Source organism: Haliotis asinina, chromosome 2, assembly GCF_037392515.1.
Source record: "Haliotis asinina isolate JCU_RB_2024 chromosome 2, JCU_Hal_asi_v2, whole genome shotgun sequence".
NCBI lineage: Eukaryota > Metazoa > Mollusca > Gastropoda > Lepetellida > Haliotidae > Haliotis > Haliotis asinina.
In genome coordinates, this window is record NC_090281.1 from 98497318 (window position 1) to 98519821 (window position 22504).

General features: G+C 39.6%; 1 protein-coding gene across 1 annotated transcript in view; it reads left to right on the plus strand.

The window, feature by feature from the left end:
* The window catches only part of LOC137274674 (arf-GAP with Rho-GAP domain, ANK repeat and PH domain-containing protein 1-like), a 115378-nt gene that overhangs the window by 14346 nt on the left and 78528 nt on the right, over positions 1 to 22504 (plus strand). Inside the window, exons 2-3 of the mRNA XM_067808005.1 lie at positions 3603 to 5257; positions 22282 to 22409. Coding sequence (XP_067664106.1) covers positions 3637 to 5257; positions 22282 to 22409 — 1749 coding nt within the window. The 5' untranslated portion in view covers positions 3603 to 3636. The remainder of the gene's footprint in view (positions 1 to 3602; positions 5258 to 22281; positions 22410 to 22504) is intronic.

Here is a 22504-nt window from a genome sequence, read left to right on the forward strand (position 1 = left end):
TTCTATTTAATGCTTGATCCAGTGACATCATACTTGTGGTAAGAAATGTGGAACCATGATGCACCAAACACTGTTACCATCGTTACATGCTCAGTTTTTCAATATATACTAGTTTGAAAGGGAACACATATTAGTGATACCTGTTTTGACCAAGGATAGAATAGGTTCCTAGTACTGTGATGTTGTGGCCATGGATAGAATAGGCCCCCAGCACTGTGTTGCTGTGACCAAGGATAGAATAGGTCCCCAGCACTGTGTTGCTGTGACCAAGGATAGAATAGGCCCCAGCACTGTGTTGCTGTGACCAAGGACAGAATAGGCCCCCAGCACTGTGTTGCTGTGACCAAGGACAGAATATGTCCCCAGCACTGTGTTGCTATGACCAAGGATAGAATAGGTCCCCAGCAGCATGTTGCTGTGACCAAGGATAGAATAGGTCCCCAGCAGCATGTTGCTGTGACCAAGGATAGAGAAGGTTCCTAGTACCGTGTTGCTGTGACCGTTTGCTCTTGGTATTAGCCTGTGGTTTGACACACCCAAACTTGATGGTTAGACAGCCATAACACATTTGGATTATACCAGCTGACCTGTACTATCGCACAGTACTGTGAGTTTTGATTTGTCAAGTACTGAAACAGGTGAAACAGCTTCTGTTTCTGTGCAACAGTTACCTCAAAAGTAACAATAGGATTTCAACACTGATATGGGAAGGACAAGTTTGTTCCCAGACAGCAAGTTTCTAGTTGGCTGGTACATAAGGCCCTAGAGTTAAACTGGAACTATTCCGCTTGCACACTTATATGTAAGTGTCAGCAGCTTGACATCAATTCCCTTGGCATTCAACAACCAGTAGAGAGATGGTAACACAACAGTTAGCTTGGTCCTTCTCTTTGCATGACACAAGGATTTCAGGTCTTAATGAGATTAAGTACTCCTTTCCTCACATTGACTTGGGTAGTTATTTTTATACAGTTTATGTACCAGTATTCATAATTTTTTTCCTGACTGTTAGTGGTTGGGAACCTTTATGAACTTTGTCATGAAACAGATCAGCTAATGACCTGCTGCGTGTCAGATTTCAGTGTGTGTCATAGTTTGTAATATTTATAGTTGACCTGTTCTCGGTTTAACTTTGTCCTGCATTGTAGCTTTCGTTTGAGAGTCAGCGGTGACTGAAGTCAGTCTATTCACACTGGAAATGGGTGAATGAGTCAGACCGCCACTTTGTAGTGGACCAGTTGTGTAGTATTGCCCACATGTCTCTGTACAGACCGCTGTGTAATCCCCTGTATGTACGCAGTCAGTAAGAATGCTGTTACCCTAACCTTGATGAATTAAAGTATTTATCCAACTCAAGTTGAAGATGATTTGACAAGTCTACGCCTGACCTGGAGCCTTATTGACTGGATTGTATTTTGTATTTAATAGATGTTGTTTTTATATGATACACATAAACCTCAGATGTCATATTTGCATTATTTTGGAGGTTACATTGTTCTCAGGGAAAACTCCTTTCAGGGTCATATACAATATCCTTGGGGCATTCTATACAAATTTTACAGTGCTCCAAACTTGGCCCAGAAACTAGATTTTCACAAAATGAATTCTTTGAACATCAGCATTCAAGTGTTTGAGACCCATGAATATCCTAGGGTAGAATAGGCCTTCAGCAACACATGCTTGCCATAAAAGGCGACTATGCTTGTCGTAAGAGGCGACTAATGGGATTGGGTGGTCAGGATCGCTGACTTGGTTGACACATGTCATCGATTCCCAGTTGTGGAGATCGATGCTCATGTTGTTGATCACTGGATTGTCTGGTCCAGAATCGATAATTTACAGACTGCTGCCATATAGCTGTAATTTTGCTGAGTGCGGTGTAAATTCCCTTGGAACCTTCACGGGTGGAGGGTGGAAAAGCCCAGAATTCATCAGTTACATTTGTCATTAAGTTTAAACAGTCACAATAAATCCATCGCACATTCAAAACATGTCTCCCAGAAAGTTGTTTGTTCAAGACAGCATGATTGGGAAAACATGACAGGAGAAAAAGTTGACAAAGTAAGAAAGTTTTACTTGATACATAATATGAAATGTTTCTTCATAGACATTGGAGTGTTATTATAATACTTACAGTTTAAATTGTAAGACTGACAGATATTTATAAACTGATAAGCAATGTCATCAAGTTTGGAAGAGTCTGTATCAGATTTCCGTTCAACTCTCACAATCTTATGTTAAAGACAAGTCAACACAGGTACACTGTGCTAAAATTACATTGTTTTTTTTTCCTCCTCCTCCATAACTAGTTAAATATGTTTTCTCCCCTTCCTCCCTCAAATAAAATTAAAACTATTGGTGATGCTTTAGTCAGGCAGAAGTAGCTTCCCCTGGTCTAATACAACAACAGTTTACTTCCTGTTAAACTTCAGTCTACCTCCCACACGGTGACACATTGACTACAGACATTCCAGGTTTGAGAATCGTTCTCTGTTGGGATTCATGTTTACACTCCCTTTTCTTTATCTGTTTACACAAATTTGTTATTGAAACAAAACAGTCAAGTATGATTCCATTCAGAGGTGTGAACTGGCACAACTTTTCATTGGGTCTAGTAATGGTTGAAGCAAGTTGATGCTTTGTGTCATAGCCAGAATTGGATTGTGTTATTTTTTGTACTACTTCAGGTTTTCTCAAGATTTCATTCTTGGTGTAGAAAATGTTTCCATCATAGCTACCACTAGCTTATTTTCCACTTCTTTCACATATTGACATTTAAATTTCTTCAGATGGGTAAGATTCAGTTCTGGCAGATGTGGTTGATTCAGACATACTGTACATAAGATGGGGAATGTACATCTTAGTGATGCAAGGCAGATAACTGCTTGTCCTGGAAATAATTCTTCTATTTACTTGTGCTGTTGTAAGTTGTAAGGTTGGTAGTTTCATGCATATTAGTTATGTTGTAATATGGTCAGCATATTGTTGGCCAATTTCAGTAAATGATGCTAGTAAAAGTGTTTATGGAAAGTTTCACCGGACTTGTTGAAATGTCAGTCAGAGGCTTGAGCAGGGCCTGATCACTTTCCACTTTCTAAACCAGTATAGCCAGTGTTCATTCATGTGTTCACTGAGTAGAAAATGTACAGACCCTGAAACAAATATATTTCAAGAAAGTCGAAGCAAGTCTGGAACATGTGGCAAGTCTACATTTCTGAATATGAAGAAAGTCTCAAAGCATTGTTTACATATTCGAAGTTATTTTTTCTCTCAAATATGTATACTTCAGAGGGTAGACATTAGTATGTTGTGATCATTGAGAGAAATACACCTTTGATGCTCTTGTTAATCTCTTCACTCTCTAAATATCATATGTAAACTAATTGTGCATAGAATAGAATCATGGGAACGTGCCAACAATTCACTTGTAGCACCATACTATTCATGGGCCTTTGATTATGAATACTGTTATAATGGGTGGTAATGATTTGTGCAATGCCTTGTAACGTAAACTATATGTTCACTATAACTTGTTATTCCTGAGTGTGTTATTGGCAGTTAATGTTTGGTAAAATGTCATTTACAAATTTGTGTTGTTTCAGATGCTGTGGAGGTCATGTAACTAGAGTAAGCACCATGACGGACAAATTCAGCCACACAGGTGGTGGTGCACGTAGTGGTGCAGTGGGTGGAGACTCCAAGCCCCCAGCATTGCCGCCTAAACTCAGCAGTGGATCATTTCGACAGTCAGAAAAGTTACTTGGAGGTGACTCTCCACCCAACAGACCTGTTCCCAAACCACGTAAAAATGTCAAGACAGCACTGTCACCAACTGTCTCTAACCCAACTGCACGGCCCATTCCTAAACCAAGACCTCGGACTATGTCAAGTGAGAAAATACTGTCGAATATTCCTGACGACACTAAAGTTCGAGCAGGCAGTGTGGATGAGTCTCTGCTTCCCCCTGATGCGGATGAGGCTGCCAAGATGGTGGAAGACATGGTACAGGCTGAGATGAATGCTCTGAAGCCAGCTGACAAGAACCCAATCTATGACTTTGAGGAGTTTGTGGGCAGCAGACCAGAAAAACAAATTCTTGGACAGTGTGTCCTCCAGCCTGAAGTCGTTAAGAATGCTGATGCAAAGAGTGCTTCATCTGGTGGTCTGGCACCATCTTGTCCTGGACCACCAGCTGTATCAGATGAGCTTTATTGTAATGTTGGCACCGATGTGTTTGGACTGCATCGATCAGACCCAGATGGTGCTACAGAACCTAACAACATGTGGGACGGATTGCATGAAAACATTCAACCTGAAGCTTCGGTTGTGAACAAATCTGGAACAGTAGATGAAAATCAGTTGTTTGGTTCAGGTAGATGGCCACAACATACATTACAGGGTTCAGCGAAGGAAGCTGATACATTAAATGCTGAAGAAAATGCAGCCAATTACAAAGATGGAGAGGAGGATGAGTCCGCTTATGAACCAGTGTGGATGGGAAGCACCAGCACAAAGTCTCATCTTCCGCCTCCTGCCATTCCTGCAGAGAGACAGTCCCCAGTCAACCCAGATGGTTTCTTGAAATTCTTTCCAGGAAAGACTACTGATGTTTCTGCAACTTGCGAGTCCAGTACAGACGCGCCAATGGCCAAGCTGAACATCACAGATCGGTGGGGAGAATATGCCGCCCTTGACCCTCGTGCCTCCATTGTATATGAGCTCCCCCCTCCTCTACACCCCCCTCCCCCTCTACCAGCTGACACACACATTATCTCTAGTGCTCCTCCTGTTCCACCAAGACCTGGTGATAGGTTCTCTGGGGAAAAGGCAAGTGCTCCACCCACACCATCAACAGTGTTTGCCAATCTGGAGACACCGAAAACGGTGCCTCTTGATGATGACCCTTTCAGATACTCTGACTTTGCCAATGAGTGTTATGAGTTTAACAAAATTGGGGGTAAACCTGAAGATAGGTGGCAGAAGACATTAGTCAAGTCTGGTCAGTCCGAGGATATGTATGAACCATTTCCTGACAGTCAGCAAGACAGTTTTGACCCATTTGGCCTAGGTCTCCAAAGTGACTCCAGTTCTAGTCAATGGGCAGCAGCAACACCAGCAGTAGCAGCGAGAACAGAGTCTCCCAGCAGGCTGTCCTTGTCACAAGTGCCACCGCCACCTTTCAAGGATGACCTGTACACCAAGGTCAACAAGCGTGCTGTCCCCCAGGAAAACGTCTACTCAGTTGCACATGACATGGGTAAGTTCATTCCTGATGCATGTTGGGGTAGGGAAGGTGCTGCTGTCATCTATTGCAAACTGTTTTCTGTGAGTTTCGTTCCTGACACTAATATGAAACCAATAAATGGTGGTTTTGAAGCAGAGTTTCACCATGAGTAAGTTTCACAAGTTAAACCAGCAGAGAAATTTGAATTATCTCCCTTTGCTCAGAGCTAAACCTGACCAATATTTCCATGGCCACAAGGCAACACATGAAAACACAGTGACAGACAACGTCTTGAGTTAAGTTCATGTCAAGACTGCTTGTACATAAATACAGGGGTACATATGAATACATGTAATGAGTGAGTGAGTGTAGCTTTATACCACATGTAGAAATATTCCATCAATATCAGTATCACAGTGGGGTACACCAGAAATGGGCTTCACACATTGTACCCATGTGAGGAGTCAATCCTGAGACTTCAGCATGAAGAGCGATTGCTTTATCCACTATGCTACCCCACCACCCCTAAACACACAATAAACCACATTGTTTGTTTCTTAGGTCCTTCCTGTTGTCCCCAGTCACAATGGCCTCAAGGGGATCTGATTATTCAGTGGGTTCAAGTTTTGTTTGTATGTGTCTCCTAAACAGTCGTATAGAATTTAAAATATAGATTATAACTGCTTCAGTTTCAGTGGATTACTTGTTTGAATTTTACTGATGACATTGAATTTGAGTATGGGGACATTGTATTTGAGTATGGGTTTGTTTCATGAATTACAGTCATAATGTAATTACCATGTAATTATGTAATTACATTGCGCAGTTGTTCAGAAATGAAGACATATGACAAAATCAAAAATCTCTTCACCCAACGCCAGATACAAGTCAGTTATCTATTTGGGCAATCGGATAATGGTATCATGCTAATCTGTGGGCTACTAGACAATCTCTGTTTACGGTTTCAAACTGCAAATAAACATGGATTTCATTTCATGTCTGCTCAAAATGTCACAAAGGTATTAAATTTCACAATGGTAATAAAGTTGAGTTATCTTTCTTTGCTATTTATCACTTCTCAATAAATAGTCCACTAAATGTTAACATCTAATACAATGTTGACTTATTCTTTCGTAATTATGTCATCATGATCATGTCATAAAAGTTAGGACAAGTGGAAAATTAATCAGGACAAGTTACTTATAGTTACTTGCCCTGTGGCTTTATTGGCATTTCAAGAATGTTTGAACCCCTACATTACCAACATGTTTAAGGCCACTTGTACAAGACATGTTGCTCACATGCATAAGGAACTCCTTTGGACAGTTTGCTGTAATGCTCATTGACTTGAAACCTTCTGTGAATACTTGTTTGTGTTTCTACAGTGACTCACTGAACAGGGCAAACATGAACATGATGAGCACAACGAATGTGATAAACATGACAGAACAAAAACTTGATAAATTTAATTATCTCTCTGAATGTAAACATTCTTAAGGCCATGACCACTATGAATGTAAGCAACATGACTAACATTGCATGAAGAATTCAGTTTGTGTTACAAGGGCATGATGTATACGTTCACAGAGGAACATGCAGCTCATAACCATGTACAGTGGACTTTAACATTTTGGAAAATCTCAAAATTAAGGAAAAAAGTGTGATAAGACTCTGATAATTGTCAAAATTTTGTTTTTATGAAATCAGGAGAGTTGATGCCTCCTGTGACATGAAGTCGGTGCAAGTTTGATCTGAGCACACCTGCTGATTTCAGTTTGACCATGTTGACTGTTATCCAGGTGTACGATATTCATCTAATTACCTCCAGCATGTGTGCTTGTCACAGCAGGACATCTGACTTTCCCAGTTGACATGGCAACGACCACCATGTCTGAGTCATTGTGAAATAAGTTGTTTGACAAAGGAATGAAGTTCTAGCATATTGACCACACAGAAATAAATTCTATAATTCACACAGTGTGTCTTGGCAGTATATGTCAGACTGGATTTGGGAGTCGAAACGGACATTTTCTCAAGTTAAGGAGCTGGTTTGGTGTTTTAACATGTTGCCATTCCATGTTTTTGGTGAGTCATTATCTTTTCCAAATTGTAGAATTGGCTATGTTTGCAGTGTTATGTTACACTCAGTTGTTTCATCTGTGATTGTGTCACTAATGCTTGTCGAACTGCTGAGTGTTTGTTGTGACCAAAAATACTTCTCATTTGTTGATTATGTTGAAAATATGTTCACAGACTGTTTTGAAGATGCATTTTATTTGAGGAAACTACTGTATCTAGTGTATTGTGTATGGACAGCATAGTGGAGGAAAGCGTTTGGTACGTTTGCATGATGTCAGTCTGGCCTGACGTGTGTTACAATAGCAGGGAATATGTCCAATCACATGATGTCAGTCTGGCATGACGTGTGTCACAACAGCAGGGAATATGTCCAATGACATGATGTCAGTCTGGCATGACGTGTGTTACAACAGCAGGGAATATGTCCAATGACATGATGTCAGTCTGCCATGACGTGTGTTACAACAGCAGGGAATCTGTCCAGTGACATGATGTCAGTCTGGCATGATGTGTGTTACAACAACAGGGAATATGTCCAGTGACATGATGTCAGTCTGGCATGACGTGTGTTACAACAACAGGGAATATGTCCAATGACATGATGTCAGTCTGGCATGACGTGTGTTACAACAGCAGGGAATATGTCCAATGACATGATGTCAGTCTGGCATGACGTGTGTCACAATAGCAGGGAATATGTCCAATGACATGATGTCAATCTGGCATGATGTGTGTTTCAACAGCAGGGAATATGTCCAGTGACATGATGTCAGTCTGGCATGATGTGTGCTACGACAGCAGGGAATATGTCCAGTGACATGATGTCAGTCTGGCATGACGTGTGCCACGACAGCAGGGAATATGTCCAATGACATGATGTCAATCTGGCATGATGTGTGTTTCAACAGCAGGGAATATGTCCAGTGACATGATGTCAGTCTGGCATGACGTGTGCCACGACAGCAGGGAATATGTGATGTGTGTCACAATAGCAGGGAATATGTCCAGTGACATGATGTCAGTCTGGCATGACGTGTGCCACGACAGCAGGGAATATGTGATGTGTGTCACAATAGCAGGGAATATGTCCAATGACATGATGTCAGTCTGGCATGACGTGTGCCTCGACAGCAGGGAATATGTGATGTGTGTCACAATAGCAGGGAATATGTCCAGTGACATGTTGTCAGTCTGGCATGACGTGTGCCACGACAGCAGGGAATATGTCCAGTGACATGATGTCAGTCTGGCATGATGTGTGCCACGACAGCAGGGAATATGTGATGTGTGTCACAATAGCAGGGAATATGTCCAGTGACATGATGTCAGTCTGGCATGACGTGTGCCACGACAGCAGGGAATATGTCCAATGACATGATGTCAGTCTGGCATGACGTGTGCCACGACAGCAGGCAATATGTGATGTGTGTCACAATAGCAGGGAATATGTCCAGTGACATGATGTCAGTCTGGCATGACGTGTGCCACGACAGCAGGAATATGTGATGTGTGTCACAATAGCAGGGAATATGTCCAGTGACATGATGTCAGTCTGGCATGACGTATGCCACGACAGCAGGGAATATGTGATGTGTGTCACAATAGCAGGGAATATGTCCAATGACATGATGTCAGTTTGGCATGACGTGTGCCACGACAGCAGGGAATATGTGATGTGTGTCACAATAGCAGGGAATATGTCCAGTGACATGATGTCAGTCTGGCATGACGTGTGCCACGACAGCAGGGAATATGTGATGTGTGTCACAATAGCAGGGAATATGTCCAATAACATGATGGGTTGTGGATCAAGGAAGAACAACTGACATGAAGCAAAGTTTCATACGAAGTGTAAGTGCTGGTTTTCAAGGCTTCAAGTCTGTTTTAATGTTGTTTACAGGAAGTGTGATGACACTAAAGTTTAAAATCAGTAAAAAAACTTTTTGCAAAATTCAACTGTTTGTCCTTCGTCATAGAGTCACAAAGGCCTGTCAGATAGGATCTGATCTGGTCTGATTTGTCCACAGACTAGGATGTGAAATGAAATGTGCAAGGAGGACATCCTATCAAGGCTTATGTTTATTGTTTGTTGCATAGGAATTCTTGGTGTGTTGCCATTCATACAGGAGTAGCCCTGTCATCATCTTGAGGAGTAGTGAATCGAAGCCATCTTCCTGTCCCTTTCCTGATGTCACCTGGGTCAAAGGTCACCACCTGGCATGCGGCAGATATGATTCAGAGCAGATGGACAGTGTCATAGTTTCTGACCAGGCAGGGACACTGAGAGTGAAGGTAGACCATGGCAAGATGGTCAGACAGGCAATCGTAGGGGAAGCCTAGTCTTTGTGGAGTGTCTTGGTTTGTTCCCCTGGTGGGCGTCTGGGTCAGCATTATTAAGGTCTCCAGTATAACAGGCTTGTGTTTGAGACAGTGACTGAGGAGATATTAGGTGGTCAGACTCTGCCATGTTCAGGCCTACTGTACGAACAGTGAACAAATCATCAAAACTGAACTCACATACACCAAAACAGAACAAAATCACCCAAATAGAAAGATAAACATCTAGAATTGCAACCATCTCCTCTAAAACTGAAGAAACACTCTGTAATGGAAAACTAATCATTTGAAATGGAACTAAGACTCTCATATCAACTACAAAAACGCTCAAGAATGGTTGCTGAGCATACAAAATGGCAATCATAGCATCCCGAAATGTCATGAACATCATCAAAGATGGTGGCAAGTGAAGATGAACAGGCTTTGGTCAATTGTTTTGTCACTATGAGTCTAATCTTGAAAATTTGATAGTTGTATAGCACATTAACCCCCTATTGTAGAAGTTTCCAGGATGCTCATTCAAATTTGACTGAATTGGTTTTGTACTTTGTTGTTGACAATATGTGGTGCTAGTGTTAATAGGTATTGCTACTGCCTACATGTTTTGATTTTTTGTTGTCCACTGCCGCGATATCTCATGCACTGTAGTACCCAGTGTCTTCAAATTTGCTGATAGCCTACATTAGGCTGTCTCACAGACACCAGTCAATTTTGGTGACTTTGACCTTTTTTCAAGGTCACCATGACACTGACCTCATTTTCAAACTCGATATCTTGAAATGTCAAAACATGGCCCCCAATGTCTTCAATTATGTCGACAGCCATCATTGGGTGATTATGCAGACACCAGTGATTTCAGGGTGACCTTGACCTATTTTTCCAGGTCACATGACACTTTTCAAAATCTTGTTAACTTGATATCCCATGAACCATTACACTCGATATCAAATGTGTTAGTTAATTTATTCATACTGACAGTGGATATGTATACTTATCTATACTTTCAAATCTGCCATATTCCTGAAATATCATCAGACTTTAGAGAGAAGATTCTGAGAAGTTTTCATGACTGAAAAATACAAAAGGTGCTAATGTTCTACATGATCAAAACATGAAAACAAGTAAATGTGTAAATAAGCAAATATTTCATTCTTCTTGCCATGTTATTGAGATACACATGTTGATAAGCTATATACATGGTCTGAGGTTCGTTCATGGTCTGTAAGTAGTTGTGTAATGGTGATAAGCTATGTACATGGTCTGAGGTTCGTTCATGGTCTGTCTGTAGTTGTGTACTTTTGTGTTCGGTGACAAGAAATGGACAGTAACATTAGTCAGTTTAAGATTCTTGCAGTTGTGACTCGCCGCATTGTCAGGAAGCAGTATCACCCGCCTTCCATGTGACCTCATCGGTTGGTCAAAGAACAGCAGCCAATCATGAAAGAGATCTGTGTCATCCACGCCTTAGTGTTGTTTTTGTATCTGGCGTAGGTCTCGGGATTGAAACCACTGTCAAAACATCTCGGCCGACGGGATTTGCCAATAACAAATGGTTTGATTTTCACAGTTACTGTTGAATTATCATGTCTTCAATAAACAATAAATTAACTAGCTAGACACACAATGAATTGGCAAGCGGTAGACATGAAAGACTTCGTGTTTCGATATCTCGCCGACAACAAAGTTAAGAGTAGTGATCACTTTTAATAAGCAGTAAACATCCAACATCTTGCCGATGTCAGCTTTGGTGTTCGGATATAACGAGGCAAATTTGTACACATTTTGATGTTTCATTAGCAAAATTGACCGTTTGGATACGGAAACCGAACATTCGGATATATGAGGTAAATTGTCTCTAGAAAAATTTGTGTTTTGACAAGAATGTTCGGAAACCGAGTTATTTGGATATTTGAATTCCGGTGTTCAAGGTCTGACTGTACATGGTTTGAGGTTTGTTCATAGTCTGTGTGTAGTGGTGTACTTTTAATGAGCTATGCATATGATTTGAGGTTTGTTCATGGTGTGTATCTAGTTGTGTACTGGTGATAAGCTGTGTACATGGTTTGAGGTTCGTTCATGATGTGTATGTGGTTGTGTTCTGATGACGTAGGCGACCCTGCGTCACCACACAGGATGTACATGATGGCAGGTTTTGTGTTCCATACATTGTCCCTGCTGGGGGAGGAAGTTTGTCCCTGGTCACTGATGACAATACAGTTTTTGTTGTACCTCGAGTTTCAACAGAGTACTGATTCACCATGGTGTTATGTTAATCAGAATAAACTGTCTAAATAATTTGATTCACCACATCACAAACTGTAGAGTTCACATTTATGTATGTGCAGGAACAGATTTTTGTGTAAGTTATCTTTTGGAATGGCAGTATCTACAACTATAAGTACCAGTGGGGAAGTTATTGAAACCATACACAAGTTTCAATCACCGTTGACTTCTAGCTGACAAACCTTGTTGAACTATGACACATTTTATATAATACTTAACAGGGTGAGGAGTAAGTTAATATTTGACATTACATTGCCAATATCTCTGTCCTATGATGAATGGAGCATATCACACACTCAGTAAATATCTATACATTGATACAGAAGGTTGACTACCACAGTAAATATCTGTACATTGATACAGAAGGTTGACTACCACAGTAAATATCTGTACATTGATACAGAAGGTTGACTACCACAGTAAATATCTGTACAGTGATACACAACATTGAATACCACAGTATATGTCTGTACAGTGATACAGAACATTGAATACCACAGTAAATGTCCGTACAGTGATACAGAACATTGAATACCACAGTAAATGTCTGTACAGTGATACAGAACATTGAATACCACAGTAAATGTCTGTACAGTGATACAGAACATTGAATACCACAGTAAATGTCTGTACAGTGATACAGAACATTGAATACCACAGTAAATGTCTGTACAGTGATAGAGAACATTGAATACCACAGTAAATGTCTGTATTGTGATATAGAACATTGAATACTTACAGTAAATGTCTGTACAGTGATATAGTGTACAGTGATACAGAACATTGAATGCCACAGTAAATGTCTGTACAGTGATACAGAACATTGAATGCCACAGTAAATGTCTGTACAGTGACATAGAACATTGAATGCCACAGTAAATGTCTGTACAGTGACATAGAACATTGAATACCACAGTAAATGTCTGTTCAGTGATATAGAGCATTGAATATCACAGTAAATGTCTGTACAGTGATGTAGAACTGTACAGTGATATAGAACATTGAATACCACAGTAAATATCTGTACAGTGATATAGAACATTGAATACCACAGTAAATGTTTGTACAGTGATACAGAACATTGAATACCACAGTAAATGTCTGTATAGTGATATAGAACATTGAATACTTAGAGTAAATGTCTGTACAGTGATATAGTGTACAGTGATACAGAACATTGAATGCCACAGTAAATGTCTGTACAGTGACATAGAACATTGAATGCCACAGTAAAAATGTACAATGACATAGAATATTGAATACCACAGTAAATGTCTGTTCAGTGATATAGAACATTGAATGCCACAGTAAATGTCTGTACAGTGACATAGAACATTGAATACCACAGTAAATGTCTGTTCAGTGATATAGAACATTGATTGCCACAGTAAATGTCTGTACAGTGACATAGAACATTGAATACCACAGTAAATGTCTGTACAGTGACATAGAACATTGAATACCACAGTAAATATCTGTTCAGTGATATAGAACATTGAATACTTACAGTAAATGTCTGTACAGTGATATAGTGTACAGTGATACAGAACATTGAATGCCACAGTAAATGTCTGTACAGTGACATAGAACATTGAATGCCACAGTAAATGTCTGTACAGTGATATAGAACATTGAATGCCACAGTAAATGTCTGTACAGTGATATAGAACATTGAATATCACCGTAAATGTCTGTACAGTTCTGTACTGTGATATAGAACATTGAATACCACAGTAAATGTCTGTACAGTGATATAGAACATTGAATACCACGGTAAATGTCTGTACAGTGATATAGAACATTGAATACCACAGTAAATGTCTGTACAGTGATATAGAACATTGAATACCACAGTAAATGTCTGTACAGTGATATAGAACAGTGAATACCACAGTAAATGTCTGTACAGTGATATAGAACAGTGAATACCACAGTAAATGTCTGTACAGTGATATAGAACAGTGAATACCACAGTAAATGTCTGTACAGTGATATAGAAAGGTGGATACCATAGTAAATATTTGTGCAACATCTCAACAACCAATCGATGCCTTATTTAACTGAACTGTTTAATTCCCATAATGCAAACATTGTGCTTGTATCACAAACCATTATGTTTGAATTATTTATGTAATTGTACCATTGGCCTTCCTAGCCATCATGCATGAAATAAAGACTCTGAGTCTCTGATGAACTGCAATATTTTGCTGTGCACTGGCATATGATTTTCACACAAACTGATATTTTTCAAGTATGTTTCAAGCCCAATGTCTGCAATTAGATAATCAAGACTTGCTGCCTCATGTGAATCTATGTGATAACAAAGTTCACACAAATCAACATAATAAGACACTCAATGCCATATATTAATTGGTGTACTGTAGACTTGCTTGGTCCTACTTTGACCACTGTCTAGATGACCTTATGTATTCTTTACTTTTGGCCAAGGGAGGAAATATGCATGGACTTGCTTACCAGTTGTCAGACTTCCATTTTGTGGAGTTGAAGTCCAGGGAGACAGGCTGGGTGGGTTAGATCAGTGGTGATCAGGCTCCTCACCCACAGAGTGGAGTTAAAAAACCCATGTGACAGAACCCCAAAATGTACTAGTATCTGAAGTTAAGCAGCTGCGTAAACCAACGGGTCCTAGGACAGTGCTTTACGGTAGCACATATTAGAAGCCATTGTTGTAACTGATATGGAAGGTATGCAGGTACGCTGGGATATTTGAGTGTGAGCTGTCGGACTGCATCACGACCTCAGCAAGTGTTGATGGTCTCTGACACAACAAAGTCAGTCTGTGTAATACAAGTAGTGTTTGACAGTGAGGGGATGGTAGTACCAAGGAGATACCCAGCACATGTTTATATCTACAAACAGGAAGATATCCTTAGTGCAGTGAAACTATGTAGTTGAGGAAGGATGGCAGGATTGTTGTGAACAATTGGTTAGATTTGAAAGCCAGTTGTCGGACAAAATGACAGGGTGTAATAAGTATATACTTAGCTGTGGTGTTATCTCGGGAAGGATCGTTTATCAGGAATTGACTTGACAGTTTTGAATGTGGACCAGTATGGGCGCTACTCACCTGAATGTTGCCTGCGGCCATTTTGTGGTGACACTCTGCTAATATTGCATTGCTGTGAGGAAAGACTTTTTAAAGGAACTACTTTGGTAGTCACCATGGCAACTTGTCATTGTGCTGGTGGATTCGGCAGTCTTTTAGCCCATTGTGGAACAACTCATCCAGATTTGTGACCAATTTTAGACCACCAACACTTGTGATTGGGAGTAAGATTTGGGATGGTGGATATTCTTCCAGCAACAGCTGTGTGAAGATTGATATTTTCAGTGTGTGTGTTTGAAAAAGAAAGGAAGTCTCATCCATGGTAGCATTCCAGAGTATGACAGAGCTGATAGTGCTAATGCATGGCTGAGAAGATATACATATGTACATTGCAGCAAGAGTGCATCTTTCAGTCAGTGTTGTGATATGGTGCATCAAAATAGTACAATCCAGCGGAAACAGTATGGAAAAACTTTCTATTTTGAATCAAGACAGTATGTGATTTGTCATACCTGAGAGGTGTTAAAATTTACAACAAAGCGTGAAGTTATCAAGTGTTGTGGGAGAAGTCAGGAACACGGATGTAGATTGGCTGAGCACTGGTTTCATAATGAGAAAGCTTCCCTGATATTCATGTTACATGTGCATCCATTAAAAAGCGATGGCATCAGATTATGAAAGTAAAAATGACCTCTCCTTCACCTTTGGTATCCATGACAATGACCAACATTCCATCTCCAGTATATATTCAGGTGGGTATCAGGCAAGGGAACTTCTTACCCTTTGTATGATGATTCAGAAACATCACTGCAAACAAATATTCTTTCTTGACTGTCTGTGAAATTGCTTATGAAGGGACTACTACTTCGCAACAAATAAAACCTGTGGTTTGTACGATTTCCTTAAAAACATGAATATTAACACACTGACACTGAAGCCTGTAGTGGTGAATCCATGTTGCAAGAGGCAACTTAATGGATTTGGTGGTAAGGTTTGATTGATGGATGTCATCTGTCTTGGACATGATGCTTATGATGTCAATCACTGTATTGTCTGGTCCATACTCAGCCAACCGTCACAAACATGCAGGTCCAGTGGTAATGAGTTAGACTTTGGTTTTGTTTCTCAGCCAGATCCAGATAAGTGCCATGTGTGCCTATGTTTTCAGGGGATTTTACACATCCTGTGGTCCAACTGATATACTGGATGCTTGGAGAGAGAAGGGCTATTGGATTAATTCCCTGTCATCATACCAACACATGCTGAAGGGAGCATTAGTCACCCTGCCTTTTTCTTAGAGTGAAAATGATAAAACATAGTCTGGCACGCATTGGACACTGTAACTTTCAGAAGTTCACAAGCACACATACATCATGTACATGTGCTTGGGTATCAGGATACAAATACAATAATCAGGAACAAGATGTTAAGCTCTATTTCACTTTGTCTTTTCAACCTGTGAAGATCTAGGTTAGATTTGATCTTCAGTAACCCATGCTTGTCGCAAGAGGTGACTTTTGAATAATGATAAATGGGATTGGGTGGTCAGGCCTGCTGACTTGGTTGACACATGTCATTGTATCCCAGTTGCGAAGGTCTATGTTCATGATGTTAATCACTGGATTGTCTGGTCAAGTCAAAGTCAAATCAAAGGTATTTATTGTACATAAGGCCTCCGGCCCATATACAAGTAATACAGGTGTATTATCAGCACATGTTACAGACATTTCGCGCAAGAAATTACAGTTCAGATGAGTTATTGCTTCTAAGGATAACAGCATGTTTTACATAGAGGGCAAGATTACGTATTACATTTTCATTTCTGGAGCATAGAATGGAAACAGTTGAGGGATATTTTAATAAGTAGTTATCTGGGATATATTTTTTCCTTAAATCGACATAATATGGGCATACAAAAATGAAGTTAATTTCATCTTCTATGGTCAAGTTACATAGTGGACATATCCTTAACCGTCTCTCTATTGAAAGTTGTCTGCCCTTGTTTACTGATAAGTCTAATAAGCCCAATCGAAAATTGACAAATAAGCGTCTGGTATTTCTAGATGTCAATACAGATAGATACATTTCAGGTTGAATTAAGCTCTTATGCAATCTGTACAGTTGATATCTTGAACTATTGTCTAAACAGGACTGCCACTCTTGATGATACATGCTAACAGATTGTTCTCGAAATTACTCAAGAAATAGATTAATATTACCAACTGTTTGATTTAGCCACACAGATCCAAACCCATGAGAAAACAAAAGGTCTATAATATGGGATGCCAATGTTGTCTTACCCCTAGCATCTAAAAATACTAGCATGTTATAAGCTAGTTTTGGGATTCTTTGTTGGTAATTCCATTAGCCAATATTTTAGACATCTGATTTGTGAATTTATATATGTCGGATACCTACCGCATTCTCCATAGACCATACAACTTGGCGTTGCTTGCACTACATTTAAAAATCTTTTACACGCTAAAAGGTGTATTTTCACCAAAGATTCATAGCTTCGGAATCCCCAAATTTCAGAGCCATAGAGCATAATCAGTTGGATTTGTGCATCAAGCAATTTAAAGCATATTTTCGGGGTTAAAATTCTAAAGTTCTGGGAAACTGCCATAACATTAAAGGTCACATGCAACCAAAAAATCAAACACAATTAAAACACATTTATCACTTATTCATGACATATAATATACATTGATGCTTTTAAAAAAACAAATAAACAAAATTATAAGCATATAATCGCGATTCAAAAGTGCAATATTTTGTACTTGGGCTTACTTCCCCCGAAACGAAGCCCTCGGGAGACCGAACCCAGTCATGGCGGGTGGATATGCACTCAAGTGTAACAACGGCTTCCGATTGGCTAGTTCATTTGCTGATATGCTGAGGGTTCATTGTGTGTACAGAAAGATGATCTGTTTGATGGGCATAGCCAGTCACAAGAAAGTAAGATTCTGTATGGATAACAACTTCTTTTTGTGTACTTGATGCCTCGTTTCAGTATGGATTCATATACTGTTGTCATACAAAATCATATACACTAAAAGAAGTCGTTATCCATGAAGAATGTATATAGAGATGTTGGGTTTGGAAAATACATGTTCTCTGAATTTGCGCTCGATCCAATCAAAAATCATGTCAGTAGAGATGGTAAACTACTGCGTGACTGGAATCTGTCATTCGTCCAACTACAAAGCAGGACTTGAAACTGACAAGAGTTTGCACCACTTTCCGCACTATTCACTGCGCATGCGTCACGGGCGCAGCGCAGCACAGCTGTTGAAACCAGTTTTCCCCCCAGCGCTGGGGGGAATTTAGTGAAACGTTTGAACTCCGATTTCGCAGGCTTTTTTTTCATCGCGTTTTTTTCAACTTTAAAGGTTGAATTGGCATTTTTTATGATTTGTTTCGGTAAATGCATACCGAAAGGTACCAGAATCTGCAAAGTTGTGTTTTACGTTGCATGTGACCTTTAATAAGAGCCTTCTTAGCACGAGATTTTAGATCTATAACACTTTTTGTAAAGTTCATGGTATGGGAAAACACAAGTCCAAGATAGGTATATTGATTAACAATAGACACATTTTTGCCATTCAGAAGTCATTTTTCTTTACAGGTGACAGGCCCACCTCTTGTAAAGATAACCGTGTTTGTTTTGTCAGAATTAACAAATAGTTTCATTCATTTGTATAATGTTCCAAAATATTCAATAGCAAAAGGGAGGATAAAGATTTCAATCATATCTCTGAACATTTGCACCCCATGTTTACCTCAGTTAGAAATATCATAATACAGTTCGCTTATGAAGAAAGAAAACAATATAGGGCTTAAAATACACCCTTGTTGAACTCCCATGGGACAGTTGAAAAAATCGGTGACATCACCACCACAACGAACACGATTTAATATTCAAATACATAGATTTTGAAATGCATTTTCACATGTAAACCAGACTTTCATAAGCAGTGCCATGATTTCCAGCGATCCACAGAGTCAAAAGCTTTCTTAGAGTCAACAAATGCAACATAAAGTTTATGTTTATTACGCAACAGACACTTTTGTATTATCGAATATAGTGTAAAGATAGGGTCAGTAGCTGAATAATCTTTTCTAAAAGCTGCCTGGCATTCAGGGATTAAATTTCTTAGGTTTGACCAGTATGTGATTCTATTACTTAAACAGTTGTAAATATTTTCCCAATAACGCTCATTAAAGATATGCCCCTATAATTATCTGGAATGTCTTGAGCCCCCTTTTTATGTATAGGGATGATAACTGACTGAGACCAGCTTTCTGGAAATAAAGCACTTTCAAATACAGTATTAAAACACTTATGGATAAAGGGCATCAACTCGGCTTGAGAGCATTTAACCATTTCGATTATAATATTGTCGTGACCAGCTGCCTTTCTGTTCTTTAAACTATTGATAGCTTTCTTGATCTCATCCACTGAAATTTGTGTATCCAAAATCATTTGATGAACAGTGTTATAATCATTCGAAGAAATAATATCATCATCGCAGGAATAACTATCACTTGGGAAAACAGCATCATTAGAAAAAACTGTCTTGAAATGTGTTATCCATTCACAGATAACAGTGTGACATTCAGCAAAGTCATGGAGGTTCGCTAGTAGATATTGCTCCAGATGTTCAATATTACATTTGTGATTCGTATGTTTATAGTACGTTGAACCAATAGGGGGGATGTATGTACTCATCAAATTAATACCTTTATCAAGTGAAAACAATTCCTTTGAGAATTTGATACAAATAAAATTATCAATATTAGATGTTAGTTATCTATACATGTCTCTAAGAGAATGGTGGATATAAACGCACACGCTGCCTGAGAGTCTACTGTGATCTGACAATTTGACAGCAGGACTATAAAACACATCATAGCCATCCAAGCAACTGAAGGAGATGCTGGTTACAAATGTCTCAATCAAACATATAATGTGAAAATGTAACCAACAAAACTGATATCATCACTCTTTCCAATCAACCCATTTATGTTCAAGCTCTAAAAGCTGATCACATCTCGATCCGACTGATATCATTTCAGCTTTTAAGGTGGCAATCTGTGATGATAGGTCTGATTTGACATCATGCATTTCAGCTATTAAGCAATCTCTCACTTCTTCCAAAGTGTGAAGACCATGGTTGGCTTCAATATCATATGCACCCACGAGGATGTGTTTGACAACATTCACGGGCTGCACATTACCCCCAAGAAAGCACGTCCCTCGTGCAAATGCAGTATGATACATGGCCAGAACTGGGTCACAACTGACAGTAGTGATGTCACATGATGTACAAAGGCAAATGTATTATTTCGGCACAAATCGCTCAAAACTGACATTTTCAAGTGTATCTATCAAGAGGTATGATGAGGTAAGATGCACAGCAGTGAGAACTGTACATATTATCAGCCTGAAGTGGAGATCTGTCCCGACTTAATTATTTACAGACTGTCTCGGTAGAGCTGAAATATTGCTGAGTGCAGCTTAAAACTGGACTCACTCATGTTTTTTCACTCTAGTCAGATCATATTCTCTCTGCTCTAGTTTGCTTGGACATAGCTGTTGGTAGCTCAGTAAGGGACATTTGTAAGGACTGAGTAGAGTAAGATCAGACATTGATCATTGGGAGTAAGGTGTATATCTGGTAAACACAGTGTGTTCACATACATAAAGTTGCTTATCTGACCTCATGTGACGTCCTTGTTGGAAGGTAAAGATTTATCTGTGTTGACCTACTATGATGGAGGGACAGTGTAGCTGTGCAGCATGATCGCACTGGTGTAAATCATGTGACAGTCAACCTTGGTGTACAGCCTTAAGCTGATATTGACTGCCTATAGCACGCAAGCAGGTTGACAGCTGTTGGCTAGTGTACTACAGAGTCCTCTTTCCTACTTACACAGGAGTATAATGCTTTTGAAAGCCTGGATGGATTCTGGTGTATTTTAAGCCATCATTACATCTCTCAGGAGATATTTTATTTAGCACTGTGAAATAAATTTATTTGTTGGTACAAGTGTTGTTTACCATGCTGCATTGTGAGTGTATGAAGTGAGTGAGTTTTACACTGCTTCCAGCAATAGTCCATCAACATGGGCTTCATGCATTGTATCCATTTGGGGAATCAAACCAAGTGAACGCTTGGACCACTAGACCACTGAGACATTGAGTAACAGTTTATACTCTCTTGATGTCTTCACGGATGTTCCCTTGCATAGCAGACTGTCAGAAGAATCAATTAAACAAATGCTTCCAGTGTAATAATGAGCATGTTCAAATTGTAGACACCATTCTAAATATATTTTTTGTGAGAGTTTATTGTGTTCCAATAGAGTCATGACTGCTTAAGATTTCTATCAATGAAATAGATTCGTGAACACACACATACAAAGGACACAGTTACCAACACATAAAGTTATTGATCTAACACACTCACCACAGAGGTCAGTCTTGGTGATCTTTTAACTTCTCTGACACAGTCCAAGTAACCCCATTGTAGAAGGACTCTTGAAGGTCCGGGTTTCAAACTGATCCTCAGTAACGTATGCTTCTTGTAAGAGGCGACTAACGGGATTGGTCAGACTGACTAACTTGCTTGACTCATGTCATCAGTTCCCAAGTGCACAGATCGCTGCTCATGCAGTTGCACACTGGATTGTCTGTTCCAGTCTCGATTGTTTACAGACTGTCTCCATATATAGCTGAAGTATTGCTGGGTGCGGCGTTAGACTAAATTCACTCACTCACTCGCTCACCTAGAAGAAAATCATGTCAGCCAAGTTATGGAATTGACCAATGAGAACACAACTTACCAAATTGCGAAAATTATCATTCACACATACTATCTGAACTTTTACCTTGATACAGTTTTAGTCGAAAATAACATTTTTGCCAGTATTCCATTTCCAGCAAGTCATCTAATAGATAATAGTAACGACCTCATCAGAAACACCTAAGCATACGGCAATCATATATATATGTTTGACCTTGAAAGGTCTATGTGGATTTTGTGAATTTTTAGCCGAGAGATGTGTGTGAATGACTGGCAAATGCTAATTAGTAGCCATTGTCTGATTTGTTAATTCTGTTCATCTGACTCGTGTTTGATTTGATTATCATAGGTTGCTGAAAGGTTAGCTCATGCGACCTTCGATATGTTTGTTTGACTCAGTAAAGCAGATTAATGATTAATACTGACCTCAGTACTGTTGATGTTATCACTACTTTGATGTAACCTTAATTTTGTTGCTACAGAGCAAAGCCTGGACAGCAGTGATAGCTCCGATGAACCATTCAGTACAGACACGCTCGACCGGAATGGGGCCATGCAGACTGGAATTTCTGGTGGGGCGTCAGTGCCTATCATTCCGGGGCAATCATCAGTAAGTTAACATTTGTTTTGTCTGATACTGAAAGATTTGAACTTGAGATATTTTGTCATCAAACCAACCCACTTCTGTTACTATTTCTATGGAAT